General features: G+C 46.5%; 1 protein-coding gene across 1 annotated transcript in view; it reads right to left on the bottom strand.

Moving 5' to 3' along the window:
* The window catches only part of AGPS (alkylglycerone phosphate synthase), a 214,174-nt gene extending 187,714 nt beyond the window's left edge, over nt 1–26,460 (bottom strand). Inside the window, exon 1 of the mRNA XM_073577433.1 lies at nt 26,135–26,460. Coding sequence (XP_073433534.1) covers nt 26,135–26,280 — 146 coding nt within the window. The 5' untranslated portion in view covers nt 26,281–26,460. The remainder of the gene's footprint in view (nt 1–26,134) is intronic.
* Between the last annotated feature and the right edge of the window lie 518 nt (nt 26,461–26,978).

Below are 26,978 nucleotides of genomic sequence, written 5' to 3'. Positions count from 1 at the left end.
TGCACTTTTGGCAGGAGAAATAGTCGTGCAGTTCATTCCGACACTGTCCACTCGCTGCACATTACGCTGATGCTCCTTTAAAGGGAAGCTGTCAGCGGGATTGTGCACAGTAACCTACAGGCAGTGTCAGGTCGGCGCCGTTATACTGATTACAGCGCTACCTTGGTTGATGAAATCCGTCCTGTGCTGCTTTTTTAGTCCTTCTTTTCAGTTTTGTGTTAATGATATGCTCCTGCCCTATGGCGGGGTTGGGGTATGTGGTGCTCTGATTAGGTATTCATAATGCAGACTGCTGACAGGCCACTGCTCCATCACTGACCTGCCCCCTAGTTTACATAATATACTAATGTGTGTATTTGGAAAAAAAAAAACAAAAAACCTGTCACTTCATCAAAATGGCAGCGCCTGCGCACTATCACTTGTCAGTTAGTGCCTATTCTACTCGAGTTATTCGGCCTGTTTGTTAGGCAATCCCTGCAAGTGTTGCGGGGGTCAAACAGCCGCAGCGACAAACATTTTTTGAGCGTGCCAAAAATACTCGATTAGGACTCGAGCATGCTAGGATTACACCTTACCCGAGCACGACTCGCTAATCGCTACTGTGTTTAGACAGGTGGATTACCGGGAAATGAGCATTCCTAGAAAGTCAGCCAGTGTAAATACACCTGTACTCCTGCTCATTGAGGAGAGGGTGGGACAGATGAAGGCAGGTCTGCTTAGGCTACTTTTACACTTACCGCTGTTTTTGCGGCCCGTTTTTTGCAGGCCGTATTGCCGCAATTTTTATGGTCCGCTGCAATAACGGACTGCAAAAAAGCTTGCGGATCGCCGTTTTTGATTTTTTCCAATACCACTGAAATAGTATTGGGAAAAAAACGGCGTTCCGCAAAACCGGAAGTCACAGTGCACCGCAAAAAAGTCGGCCATTGATTTTCAATGGGGGCCGCGTCTGTACGCTGTGAAAAAGATTATATAAATATATTTAATTTTTTTTACCAAAAAGAATTAAATAAGAAATAATATATAAAAAAGACAACTTTGCTATCTCCAGGTGCTGCACCGGAGAATCATGTTTCCAGGCCAGTTTTAAAAAATAAATGCAAAGAAAGCAAAACACAAAAACTGATGGTGGAATTATGTGGGTGGGGATTTGTAATTTTCCCCACTTGGAATTCTTTTCCCGCTTTCCATTCATTTTACAATACAAAGTATCGATGTCGTTCAAACCTACAACTCGTCCCACAAAAAACAAACGACGAAAATAAAAAGTGTAAAGATCTCAGAATAAACACCAGGTCCTTACGGGTTGATTTTAAATCATTTTTTTGAGGGATGATGCAAAAGTAAAACCATTGCATTTAATTTTTATGCTATTTACTGTGTGATTTTTTTTTTTTTTTTTTTTTAAATGTTAAATACCTTTTTTCCTTTTTTAAGGGTTCTTTCACACTAGCGTATAGCATCCGATGATTCTCTCATGTCAAAGAATTGCTACATGCAAATGACCCTCGGCTCAAACTCTGCTGCGAGCATGAACCGACCGTCATTTTACTGTCATCCAATTCTCTTGCATGCGAGAATCGGATCACATGTGCGGAAAAATGGAGAACTTAATCTCTCCATCTTCTCCATTGTGTAGGTCGGCATATATATCGGACTGCACTCTGACCACATCCAAGTGCAGTCCGATGTTTTGCACGCACCCACAGACTTGTATGGGTGCACGTCATCCGATATTCGATTTGCAGTATGTAGCAATTTTTTCCTCATGATGATTTGGCATGACAAAGAAAAAAAAACATTAGTCGGCCCTGCTCCATAGTATAACACTGGAGAGAATGCCATCAGATGAAACATTGAATAGCACTTGTCCGAGTTATAATCTGGCTGTACATCAGTGTGAAAGAACTAATCATAAATGTAATTTTTATTAAAATCAGTTTTTGTTTTACTTTTGTAGAGTATATATATATATATATATATATATATATATATATATATATATATATACACACATATACACACACACACACACACACATACATACATACATACACACACTTATTTATAATACACAGCACTATATAAAGCAGGGGTGGGGAACGTACGGCCCGCCATATCATCTTGTCCGGCCCGCACTCCAAAGCCGCGGTCCGGTTCTTTGTTGCTGGAGCCAGAGGAGGACTCTTGCTCTGCTTCCTAGCCCCGCCCACCGGACACCGCGCACTGATACGTGGTAGTGCAGTGCGGTTAATGGGTATCTGGAGGAGTCACCGCGCGCCGCTACCCAGCGTGAGCTGCGCTGGACTGTCTGCGGCCTACCTTCTTCATCGACCCGGCCTGCCATCTTCATCACCCCGGTCACCGGTGCGGTGGTGACCGTGTGCTGCTGTGTGTGTGGTGCGGGGCCTGGGGGCCATCCAGGAGGCCTGGTCAGCAGGACTTACTTCAGACGCAGCCTGTCACTGTGTACTCACTGGACCACTCCGACACCAGGTTAGTATGTGTTGCCTATTGGGGACATTTACCTTACTATTGGAGACCTGTGCTGCCTAATGAGGACCTATACTGCCTAATGGGAACATTTACCTGCCTATTGGGGACCTCGGAGATTTAGTTTCCGTCGCCTCAGCTGCATGATTTATGGCTGCTGGACAGCCTGAATACATGTGAGGAATGCCTGTTTGTTAAGGAATCCCCACATGTATTCAGCCTGTTCAGCAGCTGCAAATCATGCAAATGCGTCGACAGAAACTAAATCTCCGAGCACGCCAAAATACTCAGAGGACACCCGAGCATGCTCAGAAAAACCCGAGCAACGAGTATACTCACTCATCATTATTAATAATTTTATGCAGCCCCCGAACGCTATTATAAAATTCCAGATGGCCCACGGTAGAAAAAAGGTTCCCCACCCCTGATATAAAAGGTACAGCCATATCCAGTCTGTGGGCCAGAGCTCCATTATGAGGTAAGCAGTGAGGTAGTGACATCAGGCGCATCATGGAACACCGGCCATGGAATGTGAGGTAATGACATTATGACATAATAATGGCCTCGGCTATCAGAGGGGCTGCTGTAGTACTGATCGGTGCATTCACGTAGGAGAAGTTTCTCTAGTGAGTACCCCTTTTTTGCTTCGTTGCTATTTGGCAAAGACTAGCAGATATTTTTTAGCGTTTATACTGTGAAGAGTTCATCAGCTCGGAGTTCTCCAGAGCCTTTTAGGCGAAGCGATTTCTACCATCTTGACCATCTGAGAGGACCATGGCTTCACGGGACAATTCTCATACTTCCCATGTCCCAGAAGAAGCTTCAGCAAATGGGATTGTAAGGCCATCTACATCAGGTAAGATGGGACATAAAAAGCCACTAATGTGTCCATATACAGGTCTCTAAAATATGTATTCCTGATAGGGGGATAATATTCTATAGAAGGAAAGTCCTTATATGTGTGTTGTTTGTCTTTTTCGCACAGGTACATGGTGGCCTAGCAGGGCAGATTCCCCTATAGCCCATAGGACAAGGGGCAGGATTGCCCGCCAAAGACAGATGGAAATAGCTCCTGTAAATACTACGAGACGTAGACAAAGAAGACCACCACCACCACCAGAAAGGTCTGAGGACAGGAATCCATCCCCCATTAACATCCGTCTTGAAGTGGTGAATTCATCACGGCTGTTGCTCCCTACCTCCAGAAGATTGGCCCAGGACCCACCTGAAACCTGCACCATCTGTCTGGATGACATTGTAGCTGGGGATGAAGTCAGCTCCATGGAGTGCTCCCACTTCTTCCACCTTCACTGCATTGGCAGATGGCTACTGGACAATAACACCTGTCCTCTCTGCAGGCACACCAACAGCGAGCAACAGTTTCTGGTCCGTGCATATTTGGAGAACTATGGGGACATTTTGGCAATAGCCAATGACCCCAATGTGCAAAACGACCCACCAGTTACCATATTTGCATTTGGAACATGGCGAGGCCTCGTATTCTACTGATGGGATTCATTGCCAGCAGTGATTCCATCAATGATCAACTGATCTCACGGAGTAGATGCAGCAAGTCAACCGGGTGAAGCCTATTCCGTGACAATCATTCCTTGGACAGCAGAGCTAGAGCAAGGAACCATCATTTATAACACCCAGACACCCTTTTGAGATATTAAGAATAAATATATTTATTCATTCTAACTGATTTTTAAATTCGTTTATTTAACCTCAAACATAATATACAGCATACTTACTTGCATATGGTAATAAGCACTGTATAGAATATACACATTTCTACATATTGTTAAATGCAAAGCAAAATGTGCATTCCCGTTCACATACGAGATGATACATACTTAGCCTATTCTCATTCATTTTGTTGTAGTCAATACATATAAATGTTTTACTGTTTAACCCCTCAACGACCGCCGATACGCCTTTTAACGGCGGTAGTTAAGGGTACTAAAACCACAGCACCGTTAATTCACGGCACTGTGATTTAAGTGAATAGCGCCCCCCAGTGTCGGATTTTCTCCGGGGTCTCGGCTGCCAGGGGTAGCCGAGACCCCAGAGAACATGTATCGGTTGGTTTTTACTGACCCCGCTTTTGCGATCGCTGTTATTAACCCTATAACGGCGACCGCAAAAAAATAAATAAAGCCGCGATTTTACATTTAATTTCTCTCTCCTCTGATGTGACCGCACATCAAAGGAGAGAGAAATAGGGTCCCCGATCCCCCCCGGTACCTCTCCGTGGCCCTCCGTCCCCTCCCGGTGGTCCCACGTCCCGCCGGCTTCCTCCGATGGGCGCCGCCATCTTGAAAATGGCGGGCGCATGCGCAGTGCGCCCGCCGGGAATCTGCCGGCTCCGGCTGGCAGATTCCATTCATTATTTTGATCACTATGATAAACGATCATAGTGATCAAAATAACAAAAATAGTACATAAACCCCCCCCCCCCCCCCCCGTTTATCACCCCCTTATATAGGCAAATATAATGAAATAAAGAAAATATTTTTTTTTCCACTTTTCCATTAGGGTTGGGCTCGGGTTAGGGCGAACTAGGATTAGGGTTAGAATTAAGATTAGGGGTGTGTTGGGGTTAGGGTTGGTGCAAGAATTGAGGGGTTTCCACTATTTACCAACTTTGGGGGTCTAAAAAAAAAAAAAAAAAAAAAAATCACTTTTATAGAAATAAAAAAAGACTATTTTCACGGCTCTGCGTTTATAAACTTTTGTGAAGCGCTTGGGGGTTCAAAGTGCTCACCACACATCTAGATAAGTTCCTTAGGGGGTCTAATTTCCAAAATGGGGTCACTTGTGGGGGGGTTTCCACTGTTTAGGCCCATCAGGGGCTCTGCAAACGCAACATGATGTCCGCAGACCATTCCATCAAAGTCTGCATTCCAAAATGGCACTCCTTCCCTTCAGAGCTCTCCCATGCACCCAAACAGTGGTTCCCATGCACCCAAACAGTGGTTCCCCCCCACTTATGGGGTATCAGCGTACGAAGGACAAATCGCACAACAACTGTGCGGGAAGGATTTCTCCTGTTACCCTTGTAAAAATAAAAATTTGGGGGCGAAAAGATCATTTTTGTGGAAAAAAAAATAGATTGCTTATTTTCACGTCTCTAAGTTATAAACTTCTGTGAAGCACTTGAAGGTTCAAAGTGCTCACCACACATCTAGATAAGTTCCTTAATGGGTCTAGTTTCCAAAATGGGGTCACTTGTGGGGGGGTTTCCACTGTTTAGGTACATCAGGGGCTCTCCGAACGCAACATGGCTTCCGATCTCAATTCCAGCCAATTCTGCGTTGAAAAAAGTCAAACGGCGCTCCATCCCTTGCGAGCTCTGCCGTGTGCTGAAAAAGTGGTTTACCCCCACATATGGGGTCTCGACGTATTCAGGAGAAATTGTACAACAAATTTTGTTGATTTTCTCTTTTAACACTTGTGAAAATAAAAAAAATTAGTTCTGAATTAAATTTTTTGCAAAAAAAAGTTAAATGTTAATTTTTTCCTTCCACATTGCTTTAGTTCCTGTGAAGCACTTAAAGGGTTAATAAACTTCTTGAATGTGGTTTTCAGCACCTTGAGGGGTCTAGTATTTAGAATGGTGCCACTTTTGGGTATTTTCTGTCATGTACACCCCTCAAAATGACTTTAAATATGATGTGGTCCCTAAAAAAAATGGTTTTGTAAATTTTGTTGTAAAAATGAGAAATCGCTGGTCAACTTTTAACCCTTATAACTTCCTAACAAAAAAAAAAATTTTGCTTCCAAAATTGTGCTGATGTAAAGTAGACATGTGGGAAATGCTATTTATTAAGAAATTTGTGTGACACATCTCTATGATTTAAGGGCATAAAAATTTAAAGTTTTAAAAATGCAAAATTTTCTAAATTTTCGCCATATTTCCGTTTTTTTCATAAATAAACACAAGACTTATCGAAGAAATTTTACCACTAACATGAAGTACAATATGTCACGAAACATGGATTTTTGTGAGTACTCACCGTAAAATCCTTTTCTCCGAGACGCTCATCGGGGGACACAGAGACTGTGGGTGTATGCTACTGCCGTCTGGAGGCTGACACTAGGTATACAAAAAACAAGTTAGCTCCTCCTCCGCCACATACACCCTCGTCCCGGTACCGGGCGGAAACCAGTTTAGTGCAAAAAGCAGTAAGAGGACATAAACAATTTTAACCTTATGCCAAACATATGTCTGAAAAAGGACCACCCTACCTTAAACAAGGAATTATATTAATTAAATAAACGAAAGCCACCTGGCTATTAGGGTGGGTGCTGTGTCCCCCAATGAGCATCTCGGAGAAAAGGATTTTACGGTGAGTACTCACAAAAATCCATGTTTCTCCTTCGTCTCATTGGGGGACACAGACTGGGGGACGTCCTAAAGCAGTCCCTGGGTGGGAAGACAACTCGCCGCTCCAAGCCGCATGCCCTCCTGTCTAAAGGTGTGCCACTGCTGCCTGGAGAATTTTCCTACTCAGGCTCGCATCAGACGAAGCCTGAGTATGCACATTGTAGTGCTTACAAAAAGTGTGCAGGCTGGACCAGGTTGCTGCCTTGCATACCTGCTCTGCCGAAGCCTGGTGCCGAAGCGCCCAAGAGGCGCCCACTGCCCGAGTAGAGTGCACCCCTATTCCTGTAGGAACCGGCGTGCCTCTAAGACGGTAAGCCTCCTGAATAGTTAGGCGAATCCATCTGGCTATGGTTGACCGTGAAGCTGCGAGCCCCTTCCTGCACCCTTCGGGGATCACAAACAGCGAGTCTGTCTGGCGGAAAGGTGCTGTCCTTGACACATACCTCCTGAGAGCTCTTACCAGGTCCAACGTGTGGAGCGCTCTCTCCACTCTGTGAACTGGTGCCGGACAAAACGAAGGCAGAACAATGTCCTCATTAATATGGAAAGAGGACACGACCTTAGGCAAAAAAGGCGGCGGCGGTCTAAGGACTACCTTATCCTTAAAAAAAAAAAGTCAAAAATGGAGCCCTACAAGACAATGCCCCCAACTCCGAGACCCGCCTAATGGAAGTTATGGCTACCAGGAATACCACCTTCCTGGAGAGATATGCCAACGAAACCTCCTGTAACGGCTCAAACGGGGCCTCCTGCAGGACACTCAGTACCAGATTCAGGTCCCAGGCCTCCAAGGGTGCCCTAAAGGGGGGTACCAAATGAGAGACCCCTTGAATGAACGTCCTGACCTGCATGAGGGTAGCGATCTTCAGCTGAAAAAGGACCTACAAGGCCGATATCTGCCTCTTAAGGGAACTCGGAGCCAACCCTGCGTCTAGGCCGGACTGGAGAAAGGCCAGGATGTTGGGGACCGAGAAGGATAATGGCGCCACTCCGTGTTCTCGACACCACTGAAAGAAAACCCTCCAAGTGTTATGATAGATTCTCGCCGAGGCCGGTTTCCGGGTGCTAACCATTGTAGCCACCACATCATGCCCGAACCCCGCCTGGGTCAGGACCCAAGATTCAACGGCCACGCCGTCAAACACAGGGCCCCTAAGTTCGGGTGGCAGATCGGCCCCTGAGACAGCAAGTCTGGACGTTCTGGTAGCCGCCAGGGTACGTCTGCGAGGAGCTGCACCAGATCCACATACCATGCCCGACGGGGCCAATCTGGGGCCAGCAGAATAGCCGGAACCCCCTCAGTCTTGATCTTTCTGATGACCCTCGGGAGAAGTGGCAGTGGGGGAAACAAGTACGGGAGCCGAAACTGGTTCCATGGCAGGACCAGCGCATCTACTGCGATCGCTCGCGGGTCCCGAGACCGGGCGACAAACACGCCCACCTTGGCGTTTTCCCTGGAGGCCATCAGGTCCACGTCCGGAGTCCCCCACCGCTGGCAAATTTGCTGAAAGACATCGGGGTGCAGAGACCATTCCCCGGCCGCGATCCCCTGCCGGCTTAGGAAATCTGCTGCCCAATTTTCCACGCCTGGTATGTGAACTGCTGAGATCATCGAGTGGTTCCTCTCGGCCCAGCGGAGTACATGCTCTATCTCGCGCATGGTTGCCCTGCTGCGCGTGCCTCCCTGGTGATTCACGTATGCTACTGCCGTGGCGTTGTCTGACTGAATCCGGACCGGGCGCCCTACCAGCAAGTGCTGAAACTGCTGCAGTGCCAACCGCACTGCTCGAATCTCCAACAAGTTGATAGGGAGACGCGCCTCTTGAAGCGACCATTGCCCCTGGGCCGTGTGGTGGCGGAAGATTGCCCCCCCAACCGAAAAGACTCGCATCGGTCGTGATCACTAACCACTGATCCGGGGGAAAGGGCCTCCCCTGACGGAGAGAGGAGTCGCGCGTCCACCATTGAAGCGCCCTTCGGACCTGCGAGGACAACCTGCACTGATGATCGAGCGAGAACGGACTCTTGTCCCATGTCGCTAAGAGAGCATGCTGCAGGGGACGAAGATGAAATTGCACAAACGGAATTGCTTCCATCGCCGCCACCATCTTCCCTAGAACCCTCATCCCAAACCGGATAGTGTGGGGCCCCGGCTGTTGAAGGGTTCGAACTCCCTGCCGAAGTGCCCGAGCCTTGTCCTGAGGGAGAATCACCAACCCTCGGGAAGTATCGAAAATCATCCCTAGAAACAGAATCCTCTGGGCTGGAGTAAGGGATGATTTCTTCCCATTGATCAACCATCCTAGGCGAGCTAGGGTATCCAGAGTGATGCTGACATTCTCCTCGCAAGCTCGAAAGGACGGACCCTTTACCAGGAGGTCGTCCAGGTACGGCAAAACCACTATGCCCCGAGAATGTAGAGTGGCCATAACGACCGCCATCACTTTAGTGAATATCCTGGGGGCCGTGGCCAACCCGAAAGGTAGGGTCACAAACTGGAAATGTCGCCCATCGATTGCGAACCGCAGGAATTTTTGATGCGGGGGAAAAATAGGGATGTGCAGGTAGGCATTCTGGATATCGATGGAGGCCAAATATTCTCCCTGCTCCATGGACGATATGACCGATCGGAGAGATTCCATGCGGAAATGCCTGACCCTGATGAACCTGTTCAGGAGCTTCAAGTTCAGAACCGGTCTTACTGTTCCATCCTTCTTGGGTACCGCGAACAGGTTGGAATAAAAACCCCGGGCTTTTTCGCCCTCTGGTAAAGGGACAATGACCTCGTTGCGCTGCAGCACCTCGATGGCCTCTAGCAAAGCCTGTGCCCGAACCTCCGACTTGGGAAGCCGAGAAAGAAAAAATCGTTTTGGCGGATCCCTGATGAATTCTATTTTGTACCCGGAAGACACTACTTCTGCCACCCATGCGTCGCACACCACTGCGACCCAGACGTGGCAGAACCTGAGCAGACGTCCGCCTACCCTGCTGTCCCCGGGTACTGGACGTTTCGAGTCATTTTGTTGAGGTCCTCTGAGACCTGGCCCCCCTTGATCTGGGCGGCCGGCCCCACATCCTGCCCAAGGGGTTGGCCTTGTACGTAACCTGACGCTCTTTGTCTTGGCTATAGCGAGCTGGGACGGAGGTACCGGCCACTGCCATCCACCCTGGGGTACGAAATGCTCGAAAGCGCACCTACGGTTGACGAAACGGCACTTTGCTCCTCTGTTGTGGAAGAAAGCTGCTTTTTCCCCCCGTGGCGTCTGAAATAAGCTTATCCAATTTCTCCCCAAATAACCGGTACCCCTGAAAGGGCAGCAAAGTCAACGATTTTTTAGAGATTGAATCGGCCCGCCACAGCCTTAACCATAAGGCTCTCCTAATGGCGATTGCGTTTGCCGCCGCTAGTGCTGCGCCATTAGCCGCATCTAAAGATGCACTAATTAGATAGTCCCCTGCCATTGCGATCTGACTTGCTATCTCGCCTACTTCTGTCGGCAATTCTCTATCCTGCAGGATCTTGTTTAAAGAATCCGACCATGACATCATGGCCTTGGCTACCCATGTCGCTGCAAAAGAAGGAAAGAGTGCTGACCCTGATGCCTCATACACCGAGCGGGTTAACCCCTCTATGAGCCGATCCGTGGGGTCCTTAATGGCGGAACCACTGGGAACTGACAACTGACAATCCACTACCGGGGATTCCGCCCATTTTTTACAGAGTTCTGATGCGAATGCATACCTCGCTTCTAGCGGTTTTTGTCCCAAAAAACGCTTATCTGGACGTTCCCTGTGCCGCTGCACAATGTCCTCGAACTCAGGATGAGTGCTAAACACTATGTGGTCTCCTGGCCTTTTTAAAAGACACCTTATGACCTGCAGCTGGGGAGACATCATCCTTAATCCCCATAGTCTGATTGACAGCTTCAATAAGACTGTCTACCGTCTCCCGACACCCCGGTATATCTAGGTTCAAGGATTCTTCTACGTCGTTACCTGAACTCTGCTCGCCCCCGGAAAAAGGTGACGGTGAGCGTGATGCCACACTCGCGGATGCTGACGCACCGGAGGGGCCTGGAGACACAGTATGGGTTCTTTTCCTGTGTGTCTGCCTAGAGAGTGTGCGGCCCCTGCAGGCCAGAGGCTCCTGTGAGGTGGACGACCCCTCCCAAACAAGCGAGCCGTCGTCTCTACCCCTATCCGGGGCCTGAAGGGTCTCAATCGCCTTCGTAAGTGAAACCATGGACCGAGACAGAGATAACGCCCATTCAGGTGGATCCAGACCCCTGGGCTCTGTCGCAGGGGAGGGCTCCTGGGCGCGTTCGGAGTCGCAGGCTTCACACAATTTGATAGTCTGTGCTCGTGGGAACATAACCCCACAGGAAACGCATGCGGCATAAAGGAAGGTGTGCATTTTCCCTTTTCCAGACCTAATGCCGCTTACTCCTATCACAAGTTAAAAGGGGAAAGGAGGAGGAGGAGGGTAACCTTTAAATATACCCGCGCAGTTCCAGGACGGGTCGCACTTACCCTGCTTCTGTGTGCCCCCCTTCCAGCGTGACTCCTTGCCTCTGGGTAGGTCGCCCGCGCTGTTTCCAGATGCGGCCTACCCTGCTCTGAAGCCGGGGCCTTGATTTAAACCAGCGCCCGCCCTAGGCCTGGGGGGCGGCGCCGGCCGAAACCGCGGCCTACCAACCCAGCGTCTAGGCCGGCTCAACACTCACCCCCCGACGGCGCACAGGCCCGAGGGGACCTACTACCCCAGCTGCAGGTACTCTGAGGCGAAGGGCGAAGGACGAGGGGGAGGATGGTCGAGGGGGAGGATGGTCGGGGGGATCCCTGGCTCCTACTCGCTGCCCAGAGCCTCCCCAGCTGCATACCTACCGGGGTATTTGCTCTCTGGACGGTGCAGGCACCCTAGCTCCGTCTGCCCTGCAGGGGCGAGGAGACGGACCATCCGCCGCCATGCAGCACCGCCTAGAGTTGGTGGAGCAGTGGGGGCACACAGACTAGTCTTGTGCCCCTGTGCAAGCCCATGGTTTCCATACCTAGGGGTGGACAGGGCTAAGTCTGGCATAATGTCCCACGTCGCGGGAGAGGAAACGTGGAGGAACACTCGCACGTGGTCGCCCGTTGCTGGTTTGGGGGAAATCAGATCCTTTCAATAGGATGCGTTGCCCCTGTCTTATCTTCATAAAATAACAAACACGGAAAAAATAGATGTCTGGGGAAAAGTCCCAGAGATGTCCCTCGGTGCGGGAAAGGATACGCGGAGCGATGCTCAACGCGTGCTCGCCCGTTGTTGGTTTGGGGAGATCGGACCCTTTCTATAGGATCCGTCGCCCCCGTCTCCTCTTCATAGCGAGAGAACCGAAAAGGAATTAAAAAAAAAAAAAAATAATAATAGTCTGGAAAACTCAAGACTGCGTGTGCCTCCAAAGACACTAAGCAAAAAACTGGTTTCCGCCCGGTACCGGGGCGAGGGTGTATGTGGCGGAGGAGGAGCTAACTTGTTTTTTGTATACCTAGTGTCAGCCTCCAGACGGCAGTAGCATACACCCACAGTCTCTGTGTCCCCCAATGAGACGAAGGAGAAAAAAAATTCTCAGAATCAGCAGGATCCGTTAATGCGTTCCAGAGTTATAACCTCATAAAGGGACAGTGGTCAGAATTGTAAAAATTGGCCTGGTCATTAAGCTGCAAACTGGCTCTGTCGCTAAGGGGTTAAGAACAAATACAAATTGAAAAAAAAAATGTTTCTTTATGGTAGATATTGAATAAAGTGACAGGGAGTGAGGGTTCTGTGCCCTCTCTTCAACTAAATTAAAGCCTCAATATCTGCCTCTATACCATGTAGATCAGGAGTTGCCAACCTGTGGCTCGCGGCTGTCTGCGCTTCCTGCAGATCTCCAGATGGTGACTTTTGTGAATAGCCCTGCACAGAAGAGCAGATGTGGATGTACTGCCAGGAGGCGGAGTGCAGAGTCATCCATCCCGAAGTGCTGATTTGGTCACTGAAGGGCTGACCATGTGGGTACATGACGCCAGCCAGGTTATAATGACTTCCCTTTCCTGGTAGAGTCCCTTTTTCACTTTCCTCCTTAAGCCTCCCTGGACTGTCCCATGAGTTTCCACAGGTACTGCTGGTGTTTGGTATGTATGGGAAGGTGGTAGTACGCATCATTCAAGTCTAGCCCGGCCATCAGACATCTGGGGAACAAAAGTTTGATAGCAGACCTGATTGATTCCATCTTAAAAAGTACGATCGCACAGAAAGGCATTTAATTTCCTAAGATTTATTATAGTACAGAACGAGCCATCTGGTTTAGGAACCAGGAACAAAGGGGAATAGAATCCCCTTCCCTCCTTATCCCCAGGAACCTCAACCAGATCTTTATTGGATAAAAGAGTGAAAATGTCCAATTGTAGCGCTTCCTGTTGTTCTAGTGCTTTAAGAGATGTCACTATGAATGAATCCTGAGGAATTAGAGAAAATTCCAATTTTATCCCAAACTTTATTATGTCGAGCATCCATTGACTTGATGTTAAACATTTCCACTTATGGTAGAAGAATTTTAAATCTACCACCTACTGGAGGATCTGCACTAACGGTATCGTATACGTTTTGTTGTAGAGCATCCACTAAACAAAGCACCTCTCTGCTTAATTTCCTTTGTTTCCCAGCAGCCTTTTTGGGTTTCGTATGGTTTCATTCTATTGAATGGTCGTCTTCTGAACGCCCTCCTATAGGAAGGAAGATATTGATTAGGGAACCCCTTCTCTCTCCTGCCTTGGTAATTTGTCCAGTATCTTCCCGAACAGGAACTCACCCTGGCACGGGATTGCGCAGAGTATCGATTTTGATTGCGCATCTCCTTTACAGCTCTTTAGCCAAAGAGCTCATCGAGCCGCATTAACTAAGCTGGCCGACCTAGCCTAGCAGGGAATCCGCTGATGCATCCGCCAAGAATGCCGCAGCCCCTTTGATTAATGGAATTGTAGGCAGGATCTTCTATTGGGCCACTTTCCCTTTGATCTGCTGCTCCAAATGATCTACCCAGACAAGCAGCGACCTCGCCGTGCATGTGCTGGATTCAAAGCTCCGGTGTTAGCTTCCCATGACCTTTTCAGTAAAGTGTCAGCTTTACGGTCGCAAGTGGATCCGGTAGGACCCCTGCATCTTCGACCGGCAGGACAGATTGCTTTGATGTAGATGCAACAGTTACATCTACCTTAGGAACTTTGGATAAGTGGCACTGAAGGGATAACGCCTTTTGGAGGATGATGGCAGAAACCCTCGCTGGCTGGCTTTGCCTGTCCCACTCCTATTAAACTAGGTCTTTGATAGCAGAGATTACAGGAAAGGCTCTGTGTTTTTTCTGCGCTAGTCCGGCGAACATTATGTCCTGTGCAGACCTGGACTCCTTCATGTCTGAACACCCCATTGTATTTCTAACAAATTTCACAAGATTATCAATGCTGTCGATAGGGAAGCATGCACGGCCTTCGTCCTCTGATGAACTTAATAATGAACCTGAGGAACCAGAAGACCGGATCAGGCCCTCCTCGGATTCTGAACTAGAAAACCAGGGAAAGGGTTTTCCTCCCTATCTGCTATTTTGAACCACTAGATTGCCCCAAAGCCTGAATCTCCTCTCGAATCATGGCTCTGACATCCGTGGATGTTACTGCAGCTTCCTCCTCTAAAGTTTGGCTAATGCAGTCCGGGCATAGGGTACGAGTCAGGAAGGGGCTGCGTGCACAGGGCACATTCTATATGTTTAGTTTTATGGGGTTTTTTCTTAGGCTAGGAAAAGGTGAGTTACAAAAAAGGAAGGGGTCAGCTTAATAGGTAGAGTCTCATTCACACTCACCCAGTGAAGCCACAACGATACCAGTTTTGGAGGCGGAGATACCATTCGGAATCTAAACCAGGGGAAGAGTCTTGAGGAGATCATTTGCATATTCCCAGTGCCTTCTGGGATAAGTGAAGAGTCTCCGCGAGCTCAACGATCACTGGGTTTTGGCCGTTGCAGCTGAAAAGAGGAAATCGGAAAACCAGGGGAAGAGTCTTGAGGAGATCATTTGCATATTCCCAGTGCCTTCTGGGATAAGTGAAGAGTCTCAGCGAGCTCAATTTTGGTTCATCTTTCATCGTTTTTAAGAAATCTCAAGATGGAAGAGGCCAGGAGCCATTTGGTGAGCTGCATTTCTTGCTACATGTTCACAGATTTACCAGTGGAAAAGCAAAACTTCACATGCCACAAATGCAAGCTTGTGTCCCTGTTGGAGGAAAAGTTGCAAAATCTCGAAGAGAGGTTAGCTACGTTGAAGATCATTAAGGAAGGTGAAGAGTTCTTGGACAGAGCAGAATTATCTCTTCATGTTACAGAATGAGAAGAAATTCGAAGTGCACCTGAAGAAACAGAGGAATGGAGACATGTGACCCAGAGAAGCAGGAGGATCAGGAGGCAGTCAGCACCCATACTGCTCAGAAACCAGTACCAGGCTCTCACGCAGGAAAACGATGAAGAAATACATCAAGATAAGACTTTGCCCACAAACAGCAATCTTGTACACCTTCAGAGTCCTCCTGGATGGAGAAAGAAAAATGTTGTGAAGAAGAAACGGAGAGTGGTGGTCATGGGGGATTCCCTGCTGAGAGGAACAGAGGCCGCAATCTGCAGGCCGGATATAACTTCAAGAGAAATGTGCTGTCTTCCAGGTGCAAAAATTAAAGATGTGTGACAGGATATCAGGACTCTTCAGACCTACAGATGACTACCCATTCCTGCTACATGTGGGGACAAATGACACCGCAAGAAACGACCTGGAAACCATCTGCAGAGACTTTGAAGACTTAGGCAAGAAAGTGAAAGAACTGGGAGCGGAGGTGGTCTTCTCTTCCATCCTCCCAGTGGATGGCCATGGAACAAGGAGATGGAATAAGATTCTGCAGGTGAACAACTGGCTACGTCGATGGTGCCGTCAGCAACGATTTGGATTTCTGGATCACGGAGTGAACTACTTATACGATGGACTACTTGCTAGAGATGGGGTGCACCTTACGAAGACTGGAAAGCATGTATTTGGAAGTCGCCTTGCTACACTTGTAAGGAGAGCTTTAAACTAGAACAACATGGGAAGGGAAGCAAAAGACCAGAAAAAGCCATACACCTGACAAATGCTATTGAGAACTCTGCTATTAGAAGTGGAAAGGAAGAACAAAGACGAAAGAATCTAATTAATAAAAATATTGGAGAAAGTGACACCAATCACAAACTAAAATGTTTCTATACTAATGCACAAAGCATGGGCAACAAAAAAGGAGAATTGGAACTACTAACACAGGAAAAGAAATATGATGTCATTGGAATCACTGAAACTTGGTGGGACAATACACATGATTGGCATACAAGACTAGAAGGATACAACTTATTTGCAAGAAACAGACTTGATAAACGAGGAGGAGGTGTCGCATTGTATGTTAGAAACGCGTATATCTGCACAGAGATTGAAGCTTCAGAGACTGGGAGTTCTGTGGAAACTGTTTGGGTAAGAATACAAGGACAGAACAATGGAAAGGACACCATTGTAGGCATTTACTACAGGCCGCCTGTGCAAGCTGAAGATATGGATGAACTCTTTATGCATCAAATGGCCAAGTTCTCCAAAAAATATGACATACAGTCATATGTAAAAGTTTGGGCACCCCTATTAATGTTAACCTTTTTTCTTTATAACAATTTTGGTTTTTGCAACAGCTATTTCAGTTTTATATATCTAATAACTGATGGACTCAGTTATATTTCTGGATTCAAATGAGGTTTATTGTACTAACAGAAAATGTGCAATCTGCATTTAAACAAAATTTCACCGGTGCAAAAGTATGGGCACCCTTATCATTTTCTTGATTTGAACACTCCTAACTACTTTTTACTGACTTCCTGAAGCACTAAATTGGTTTTGTAACCTTATTGAGCTTTGAACTTCATAGCCAGGTGTATCAAATCATGAGAAAAGGTATTTAAAGTGGCCACTTGCAAGTAGTTCTCCTATTTGATTCTCCTATGAAGAGTGGCATCATGGGCTCCTCAAAACAACTCTCAAATGATCTGAAAACAAAGATTATTCAACATAGCTTTTCAGGGGAAGGATACAAAAAGTTGTCTCAGAGATTTAACCAGTCAGTTTCCACTGTGAGGAACATAGTAAGGAAATGGAAGAACACAGGTACAGTTCTTGTTAAGCCCAGAAGTGGCAGGCCAAGAAAAATATCAGAAAGGCAGAGAAGAATGGTGAGAACAGTCAAGGACAATCCACAGACCACCTCCAAAGACCTGCAGCATCATCTTGCTGCAGATGGTGTCACTGTGCATCGGTCAACAATACAGCGCATGCATAACGCCTTTTTGTATGACCAAACAACTCAATCTTTGTTTCATCAGTCCACAGGACCTTCTTCCAAAATGTAACTGGCTTTTCCAAATGTGCTTTTGCATACCTCAGGCGACTCTGTTTGTGGCGTGCTTGCAGAAACGGCTTCTTTCGCATCACTCTCCCATACAGCTTCTCCTTGTGCAAAGTGCGCTGTATTGTTGACCGATGCACAGTGACACCATCTGCAGCAAGATGATGCTGCAGGTCTTTGGAGGTGGTCTGTGGATTGTCCTTGACTGTTCTCACCATTCTTCTTCTCTGCCTTTCTGATATTTTTCTTGGCCTGCCACTTCTGGGCTTAACAAGAACTGTACCTGTGTTCTTCCATTTCCTTACTATGTTCCTCACAGTGGAAACTGACAGGTTAAATCTCTGAGACAACTTTTTGTATCCTTCCCCTGAAAAGATATGTTGAATAATCTTTGTTTTCAGATCATTTGAGAGTTGTTTTGAGGAGCCCATGATGCCACTCTTCATAGGAGAATCAAATAGGAGAACTACTTGCAAGTGGCCACTTTAAATACCTTTTCTCATGATTTGATACACCTGGCTATGAAGATCAAAGCTCAATGAGGTTACAAAACCAATTTAGTGCTTCAGGAAGTCAGTAAAAAGTAGTTAGGAGTGTTCAAATCAAGAAAATGATAAGGGTGCCCATACTTTTGCACCGGTGAAATTTTGTTTAAATGCAGATTGCACATTTTCTGTTAGTACAATAAACCTCATTTGAATCCAGAAATATAACTGAGTCCATCAGTTATTAGATATATGAAACTGAAATACCTGTTGCAAAAAACAAAATTGTTATAAAGAAAAAAGGTTAACATTAATAGGGGTGCCCAAACTTTTACATATGACTGTAGTTGTCATGGGAGATTTCAACTATCCAGACATTTGTTGGGAATCTCTCTCAGGCAAAACTAACAGGTCAAGGAAATTCTTATCCTCTCTTGCTGACAACTTTATCTTCCAAAAGGTAAGGGAGAAAACAAGGGGAACTGCCACCTTGGATCTAATCCTTATAAACAGGGAGGAAATGGTTGAGGAGGTAAAAGTGGCAGGGACCCTAGGAGGTAGCAACCATGCTATTTTAGAATTTTGGATAACTAGAGGAGGAAGACATGTGAAGACTCAGACGTCAAGGTTAGATTTCAGAAAGGCAGATTTTAAGGGATTCAGAAAGAGAATTGGAGGGATCCAATGGCTGGATATCCTTAAAGACAAAAATGTCCAGGAAGGATGGGAAATCTTGAAAAATGAAATTCTCAAAGCACAGTTGTTAACAATTCCGAAAAGAGGGAAGAATAGGAAGCATTTAAGGAAACCAGGATGGATGAACACAGAACTTAAGCACATGCTAAAAAGAAAGAAAAAAATGTTTATAAAATGGAAAGAGGGAGGCATATCTAAAGAAGAATATAATGCGGTCTGCAGAACCTGCAGGGCACAAATCAGATTAGCTAAAGCTGAAAATGAATTGAGGCTTGCAAGAGATGTCAAAAGCAATAATAAAGGATTTTGGGGATATGTCAAAAGTAAAAGAAAAGTCAAAGATGCTATAGGATTTTTACAGGATGAAAATGATGAAATGGTAAGACAGGATGTTGAGAAGGCTGAACTTTTAAATTCCTATTTTGCATCTGTTTTCTCTCAGAAAGGAAATGTAACATCAACTGTTATCCACTGTCCTATTAAGGGAATAGAAGAATCCAGGATATCTATAAACAGAAAGATAGTGAGGAAACACTTAGCTAACCTAAATGAATTCAAGTCTCCAGGTCCAGATGAATTACACCCCAGAGTACTGAAGGAGATAGCAGAAGAAATTTTTGAACCCCTCTCCATAATCTTTGAAAATTCTTGGAGAACAGGAGAAGTGCCAGAAGACTGGAGAAGAGCAAATGTTGTTCCTATCTTCAAAAAGGGGAAGAAGGTGGACCCAGGCAACTATAGGCCGGTGAGTCTGACTTCTATACCAGGAAAGATCTTTGAACAAATTATTAAACATCATGTATGTCAATACCTGGATAAGAATGAAGTGATTAAACAGAGTCAGCATGGGTTTGTAACTAATAAGTCATGTCAGACTAACTTAATTTCCTTCTATGACGGTATCACTGATTGGGTGGATCAAGGAAATGCTGTAGATATAGTATATCTTGACTTCAGCAAAGCATTTGACAAAGTCTCTCATACAATCCTTATTGAAAAAATGACTAAGTATGGAATAGACAAGGCAACTGTTAGGTGGATTCATAACTGGCTTAGTGATCGGACCCAAAGAGTAGTCGTAAATGGCTGCACATCCAGTTGGAAGAATGTCTCAAGTGGGGTACCACAGGGCTCTGTCCTGGGCCCTGTATTGTTCAACATCTTTATCAACGATTTAGATGAAGGAATTGAGGGTAAACTGATTAAATTTGCTGATGACACAAAGCTAGGAGGGATAGCTAATACTAGAGAAGAGAGAGAGAGGATTCAATAAGATTTAAATAAACTGGAGAAGTGGGCAGCAACTAACAGAATGGTTTTTAACAGGGAGAAATGCAAAGTACTACATCTGGGCAATAAAAATGAAAAAAAGCATATATAGAATGGGAGGAATAGGGCTAAGTGACAGCACATGTGAAAAAGACTTGGGTATACTAATAGATCACAGACTGAATATGAGTCAACAGTGTGATGCAGCAGCAAAAAAGGCAAATGAAATTCTAGGATGTATTAACAGAAGCATACAGTCTAGATCACGTGAAGTCATTATTTCCCTCTACTCCTCTTTGGTCAGACCTCATCTGGAATATTGTGTCCAGTTTTGGGCACCACATTTTAAAAAAGACCAACAAACTGGAGCAAGTTCAGAAAAGAGCGACCAGAATGGTGACCGGTCTGCAAACCCTGTCTTATGAGGAAAGGTTGCAGGATTTGGGAATGTTTAGTTTGCAAAAGAGAAGACTGAGAGGAGACTTAATAGCTGTCTACAAATATCTAAAGGGCTGTCACAATGTAGAAGGATCAACTTTATTCTCATTTGCACAAGGAAAGACTAGAAGCAATGGGATGAAACTGAGTGGGAGGAGACACAGATTAGATATTAGAAAAAACTTTTTGACAGTTAGAGTGATCAATGAGTGGAACAGGCTGCCACGAGAAGTGGCGAGTTCTCCTTCAATGGAAGTCTTCAAACAGAGGCTGGACAGACATCTGACTGGGATGATTTAGCGAATCCTGCTTTGAGCAGGGGGTTGGACCAGATGGCCCAGGAGGTTCCTTCCAACTCTACGATTCTATGATTCTAGTTCCTCTTCTCTACCTCGTTACCCTCTGCTTGTGGAACCCTCCTCTCTGGAGCGTCCACTGCCCTTAGTGCTGTTGCTTTTAGCACTGCCACGTTGCATCGCCACCGCGGGTGGGTGCGCTTCATGTGCAGGAGACGCCATGATGAACACGCCAGCTCTTTTAAAAATGGTGCCACTACCTCTGCCTCCTAGGTCCTCCCCCGGAAGCGCTCCAGGCACTTCAGGGTCAGACACGCCGGTGCCCTTGTAACTGCGGCTGCGTGGCCAGTAGGAATGAATGGGAACACCGACTGACATCCCACCAGCGTCTCCCCGCACCGGAGCACCCGCACGTGCCCTCGTGAGACCGGGCCGACAACCCGGGACCTCACGGATGACAACCACACATGCCGCAGCCCCTGCTGTTCCCTCAGACAACACACAGGCGGATGCATTTGGCCCAGGAATTTTCTGCTGCAGGTATTCCAGGGATTTTAATAGGAACAGGAAACCAACTGAGGAGAGGGGGACCACCCCTTTTACTCTGTAGGTTTCCTGTTCCTATGGGTGGGTCCATTTCTCATGTGGGTGCTGTCGTGGCGAAGGGTAAAAGAGTATACAGACAGGACAGCGGGGGAATCACAGCTGCTTTTTTTTTTTTTTACACTGGAAGGTAAAACATTGGAGTTAAAGAGGCAGCAAAATGTTTTTCCTTCCAGAAATAATCAGCTATGATCCCCTGCTGTCCTGCCTGTATACTCTGAAAAACCATTTGTATTACGGCACTTTTCTCACAATGGACTCAAAGTGCACATGCAGAGCGTTCATCTGAACCGTTACAGGTAATATATTTAAAAAAAAAAAAAAAAAAACACATGGTAGATATTAGAGATGTGCAAAATGATTCATAGGGTTCTATCATTAGTAGGCCCAGAGCGACGTCAACTATGAAGCTTGGCACATGACGCTGCGTACTGCCTGCTAATCAGAAGAGGTGTTCAAATGCCAGTAAACAGGAAGGAAGGCGTTCTCGGGGCCAGTAGCCATCGTCTACCGCCACGGCACCAGGGTCTTGCAAATGTTTTTTTCTCCATTCTAGCGCATAGATACATTTAACTTTTGGCCACAATCATAAACAAAGTGCCATATTAGAGATTAGAATCAAAAAGTCTAAGCTAAAAAAACAAAGTAAATTTACAATCAGGGACGGACACAAGCAGGTCTCAGTAAATTCAGAGAAAAGGAACTGAATAATAAGTTTTTTATTTAATGAGCTATATCACAGTTTCTTAACTTTGCTTGTACTATTGCTTTATAAAAACTTTGTTTTCTGGTTGGCTGCCATGGGCAATATTACTCTAGCAGTTTTTCAAGAACGAGGGCGACCACCAGAATAAATATCTCCGTTCTGAAAGGGAAACCTGTCCATTCTGATAAAAGGCACAAAATAGAATGGTGGAATTACATTTTCTTCACCATTTTAGCACAGTCAAAGAGCATTCAGTACATCACAAGGTAAAATGAATTGTGTCATTTAAGACTACAGCTTGTCCATTAAAAAAAAAAAAAAAAAAGTCCTCATATGCAATGGAAATATGTGCCACTAGGAGGTTGGAGGTAGCGACAATCAGCAGTGATCTCTCCAGTACCCAGCACTGCACACGGAGAAGTAATTCTGCTCTTCATTCATTTTTAAGAAAACAAAAACTAACCTTAGCCTATATTTAAGCTGCATCAACCCATCTACCCCATGCACAAATGTCCTGTTTTCTGACTCTCCCAGAAGACTGCAAGTACCAGAAACGCGCGTCGGGGGTTCTGGCACCACACCACGACAGGAGGCACTTGTAACCATTATTACTTTTCCCTGACTTGGTTTGACATGGCTTTGATTTTCTCATACTTACTGTGACAAATACTTCCTTGTAGGCATTTGTTTAGTTGACATACGTTCATGTGTTATCATTAGCCTCTAGCATTTACCTATTTAACAAACCAGCTATAATATTACACGACATTCCCTCTTGCTATGATGTGGTGTCATGTACTGGCTGGATCACTCTTTAAACTTTCATTTTATGCTCTGTACATTAATATTTAACAAGACTTATTTTCCACACTTTGGTTCTCTCTGCATAACTCTCTCTAAGGCTGGAGTCACACTAGCATTTAAAAATTAGGTCTGATGTTTATCCAGAATTGTGGGACAAGTGTCAAGAGAGTACAACGTGATTTTTAGCAATTAGTATCCGTCTGACATCAGCTTTTACATACAGTAATTCTGTCATTTTAAGCTAGTTTTCTAACTATTAAAACAATCTTATAGATAGCTAGATAGATGTCAGAGATAGAATCAATGCTTTATGTTTGTAGTTTTCTGTACTAAGTTGTATTTCAAAAGTAAATAAATAAAAGAAAAAAAAAAAAAAATGGCATTCTATGTATGTGAAAGGTTCGCGCTTCTGTATAAAATCTCTACAAGTCTCCAGCCACAGCATGACCTGAAAAATCAAAGAATACAAACACACATTAGAGGAGTGTCCTCGATCCACCGCAGACAGGACAGACACGGCACACAAGGTGTTCTCTATTAATCTCATTTTATAACCACAGCAGTCTATCTACAGCGAGCAATTACTGATACAGCGACGGCGATAACCAATCATAATGATAACAACTTGAGTAAATGTACCGGTAATTGAAGTTTAATCGTATTTGATATAGAGAGTAATTTCCTCTCTGTAGATGTAAAATGGGGTCCCCCAAATCTCTCCTGATAGCAGATCTCAGGGAAAAGAACGGTTGGGCGTATTGGAGTTCAGCATGCCTAATCTTTCAGTTTTTGCAGGAGATGCAGCACCTAAGCAAGTGCCTGGCAGCAGCTTCATTTCCTCTCCACTGAGAACATATTATCCAAGGCCCGATCTCTACCCACTTTCGAAAAAGCAGCAGAGCTGACCAGGACTGGTGTAAAAACGCAAAAGGTGGCGCTTTTTGCACAGCTACAGGTTGCAACATGTGAAGACCGAAAACTGGGGAAAACTACTTGATGAAGCAGAGCCTGGATCTACAAAGTGAAGCATCACAATTGTAACACTAGATTAGCAAAGCCGAGGTTAAAATATCACTACTGTATAGAGACCTTTGTGTGTGAGGCTGCCCCGGCTTCACTTGGGTGAGGATGGTACAGAAATGGTGCTATAGTCTCAGCAGCCCGGCGGGGAGTATGAAGATAATGTGCCGATTGTTACTCCTCTGCATGTAAAACTCTGATTGTTCTGCAGAAACGTTTCCTACGACCCCATTCTTGTGCCTGTGTCACCAGTCGTCGCCCTTTATTCTGCACGAATTTCATACCATATACGGTAATCAGCAGATGCTTTTAATCAGATCACAGAGGACAGGGGACATCCCAAACGGTCACATTTTATATCATTGTAGCAGCCAGAAAAAAAAAAACTGAAGATGAAACTTGAAAATCAGGTCACACCCATGTGCAAACATGTACCAGAACAGGTCCATCCTACTGCAGAGAAACGTCACTCATTCACCAGGTATACTAGAAAGTATCAGAATGGAAATAATGCGATGGTGAAGGAAGCATTGTACTGAGGGCATAGAAATCCACCCCCAATTAGCCGAGTGTAGATAGGTGTGAGGCAGTGACCGGTGTCACATGTAGGGGTCGCTGTGTTTCCCCCAGGATACGTACTGAGGCCATGGGAGTGCATTGCAGTCACAGGCGTAGCGGCGATTGTAATGCGAAATAAAAAGTAAGTATGGCAAGTGTTAGTTTTGGGCAAACTATTTGTCCAAGGCAGATTTATGAAAACCTGCCGGGCTTTTGTTTTTTTGAAACGGCGTAAAGGATGACAGTACGTTTCATTCCCGGGCCGGGTTTTCTATGTGTCACATGGCCACAGATTCCAGTTAAAAACCCTGCAGTAAAGGGTTTGGGTGTGTCAGAGTCAGTTTGGTGTTTACAAGAGTGAAGAGCAGAAGGCTCCACAGAGCGCCACCTGAGTGAGGCAACACAGGCAAGCAGAGCCAAACAGTTAAGGGAGCTGAAAGGCCTGGTACCACAGCAACCGGTCTCGGAGGTGGACTGGCGTGCTTATTGGCTGCAATCTGGAGAATATGGTTCCCGGCTGCGATCCGGAGGATAGCGTGTGCTGTGTATTGCTGTGAATTGAGCACTAAAGAAACTTTTGTTGGGGAACTTTCCTGGGTCACTGTCTCAGAACTGCACAATGTGGATACCGTTCGACTACAGGGGGCTTAGCAAGACCATACAGTGAAACGAAGAGGCACCGTGTCACATTTCAGATGACGGTCAGAAGAGTTCATTTAAAAAAGGGTGCTGTCTAATAAGAGATCCCTTTAAGTTGTAACTGTCTATATTTATTCATTGAATTATGATTCTATTGCATCTCTTCCCATAACTCTGCACTGAGCTGTTCCTCTTACTGGTTATTTAGGAATTGACAATTGGGTCTTACTTTTCCCTTTAGGCCGGGATCACACATGTGAGAAACTTGGATGAGTCTTGCATCTTAATACTCGGGAGCGGAGCGTGCGGTTGCATAGCAATACATGCAGCTGAACGCTCCGCTCCTGAGTGCCGGTGGCAGTGCCAGGTATTAAGATGCGAGACTCATCCAAGTTTCTCACATGTGTGATGCTGGCCTCAGAGAAAGCAACGTGTCTCCTCTACACAGCGACGACTTTGATGGGATTGTATCACACCCCGAATTGTAATGCACAGTTGTCAACTTAGTGATGAGTTCCTAGGAGAAGTAACCGAAGAAAAGGCACAACTCAGACTTCTGAGAATAGATGTCTTAGATCTGTATGTCGCTGGGAACGTTAAGTCTTCACTGAAGCAGATAATACAGGAGAGCTGGGTGAGACATCACCGGAGGCCAGGATATACCGAGACCGGCAGGGGAGGCGCGGCATCCTTGTCAAGGCCTGACCATGGCACAGGGACACCTCTCCACTGCCGGGAGCTGTGCCACACGACAGGTCTAGACGGCAAGAATGGGGCAGCCACAGGCTTCCTCCCACTCACCACAGACAGATAGGGAACAGATTGTGAGCCCCGATGGGGGCAGCGTATGTAAAGCACTGTGTAACTAACGGCGCCATATGAGCAAAGCAAAATACGGAGCTTCCAGTAATAGCATTAAGACAAATTAGCAAAAGTTGTTTAAAAATAAGTAAATAAAACACATTAAAGTTACTCCCCCGCGCCGGTGCAGCCCAGGTGTAAGAGGCCACCAGATATCACCACATCGCCTTCATGTTCTGCTCGTAGCCACCTCACCGACATAAAAAAGCAAACCGGATGGCCGGGCGGCGAGGACACCAGGAGTTTGGGGGGGTTTTTTTCCGACATTTGTGAATGAGACCCTGTGACGGCTGAATTACACATCCAGAGCAGCGCTCTCCCCTGAAATCACACAGAACCAGGCACAGGATGCCACAGCCCGCACCCAGCCCACTTCCCGCACACCCACCTGCCCGCCACACCTACCGCTTCTTAGGGATGGAAGGAGCTGCCGGGGCCTTGCACTCGCTGGCGGTCAGGTCTGCCGCGGCCCCGGCCTGCAGGTGTCCGGAGAGGACCCTCAGCCTGCGCTGAGAACAAGCAGACACCGGGGAGCCCTCGGCGGCCGCCATGCTTCCGTGTTGTGCGGCGGAGGGGGGTCCGAGGGGAGAGGTCACAGCGTGGGCACTATGTGGCTTCCCATCAGGCAGCGCGAAGGCTTGTTGCTAAGCAACCGCAGAACGCCACAGCGTCCAGCACGCTCACTGGTCCTCGCTTCCGGGATTCACCTGTCAGGGAAGGGGGCGGGGCGAAGCGTCACGTGATCCAGACAAGGCGCGGTTTTGTTTTTGACACTTCAGGGTGTGGGCGACTGAGCGGCCGGAAACGGGGGCGGGGCGGAGCCAAAGCGGGGGCGCGCACGGGAGGCGCCGGGAGTGACAGACTGCGAGAGTGCGAGCTAGGACGTGTGTGTGAGAGCCGGCTCTCTGCAACCCAGCATACAGAGCTCACGGCCCCAAACGTGTCTGTGACACAAGGCGGGCCTTTATTTCACCCTACGTCCGTCACACGGGGTTTTTGTTTTTTTTCTATAAACTATAAGAAAAGTAAGCACATAAAACACCCATCCAACATGTGGGAGAAAGCGGCTCCCCCAAAACGCAGACAGAACCCCCCGTGTGTACTGTGTCCTGCACTGCTCAAAAGGAATTAAAGGCGTTTTCCACATTATAAAACTGACCCCAAAGTATTTTCTGTAGGGAACAACACACGACAGACAGGTCCTCCGCGGGGGCGGCAGAGCACAAGACCGGGGGCTACAGAACACAAG

The sequence above is a fragment of the Dendrobates tinctorius genome, unplaced genomic scaffold (genome assembly GCF_039654945.1).
Source record: "Dendrobates tinctorius isolate UK_male_01 unplaced genomic scaffold, ASM3965494v1 ptg000056l, whole genome shotgun sequence".
In the NCBI taxonomy this organism is placed as follows: Eukaryota; Metazoa; Chordata; class Amphibia; order Anura; family Dendrobatidae; genus Dendrobates; species Dendrobates tinctorius.
The sequence above is the reverse complement of the archived record's forward strand: the minus strand, read 5'-3'. Positions and strand labels throughout refer to the sequence as shown.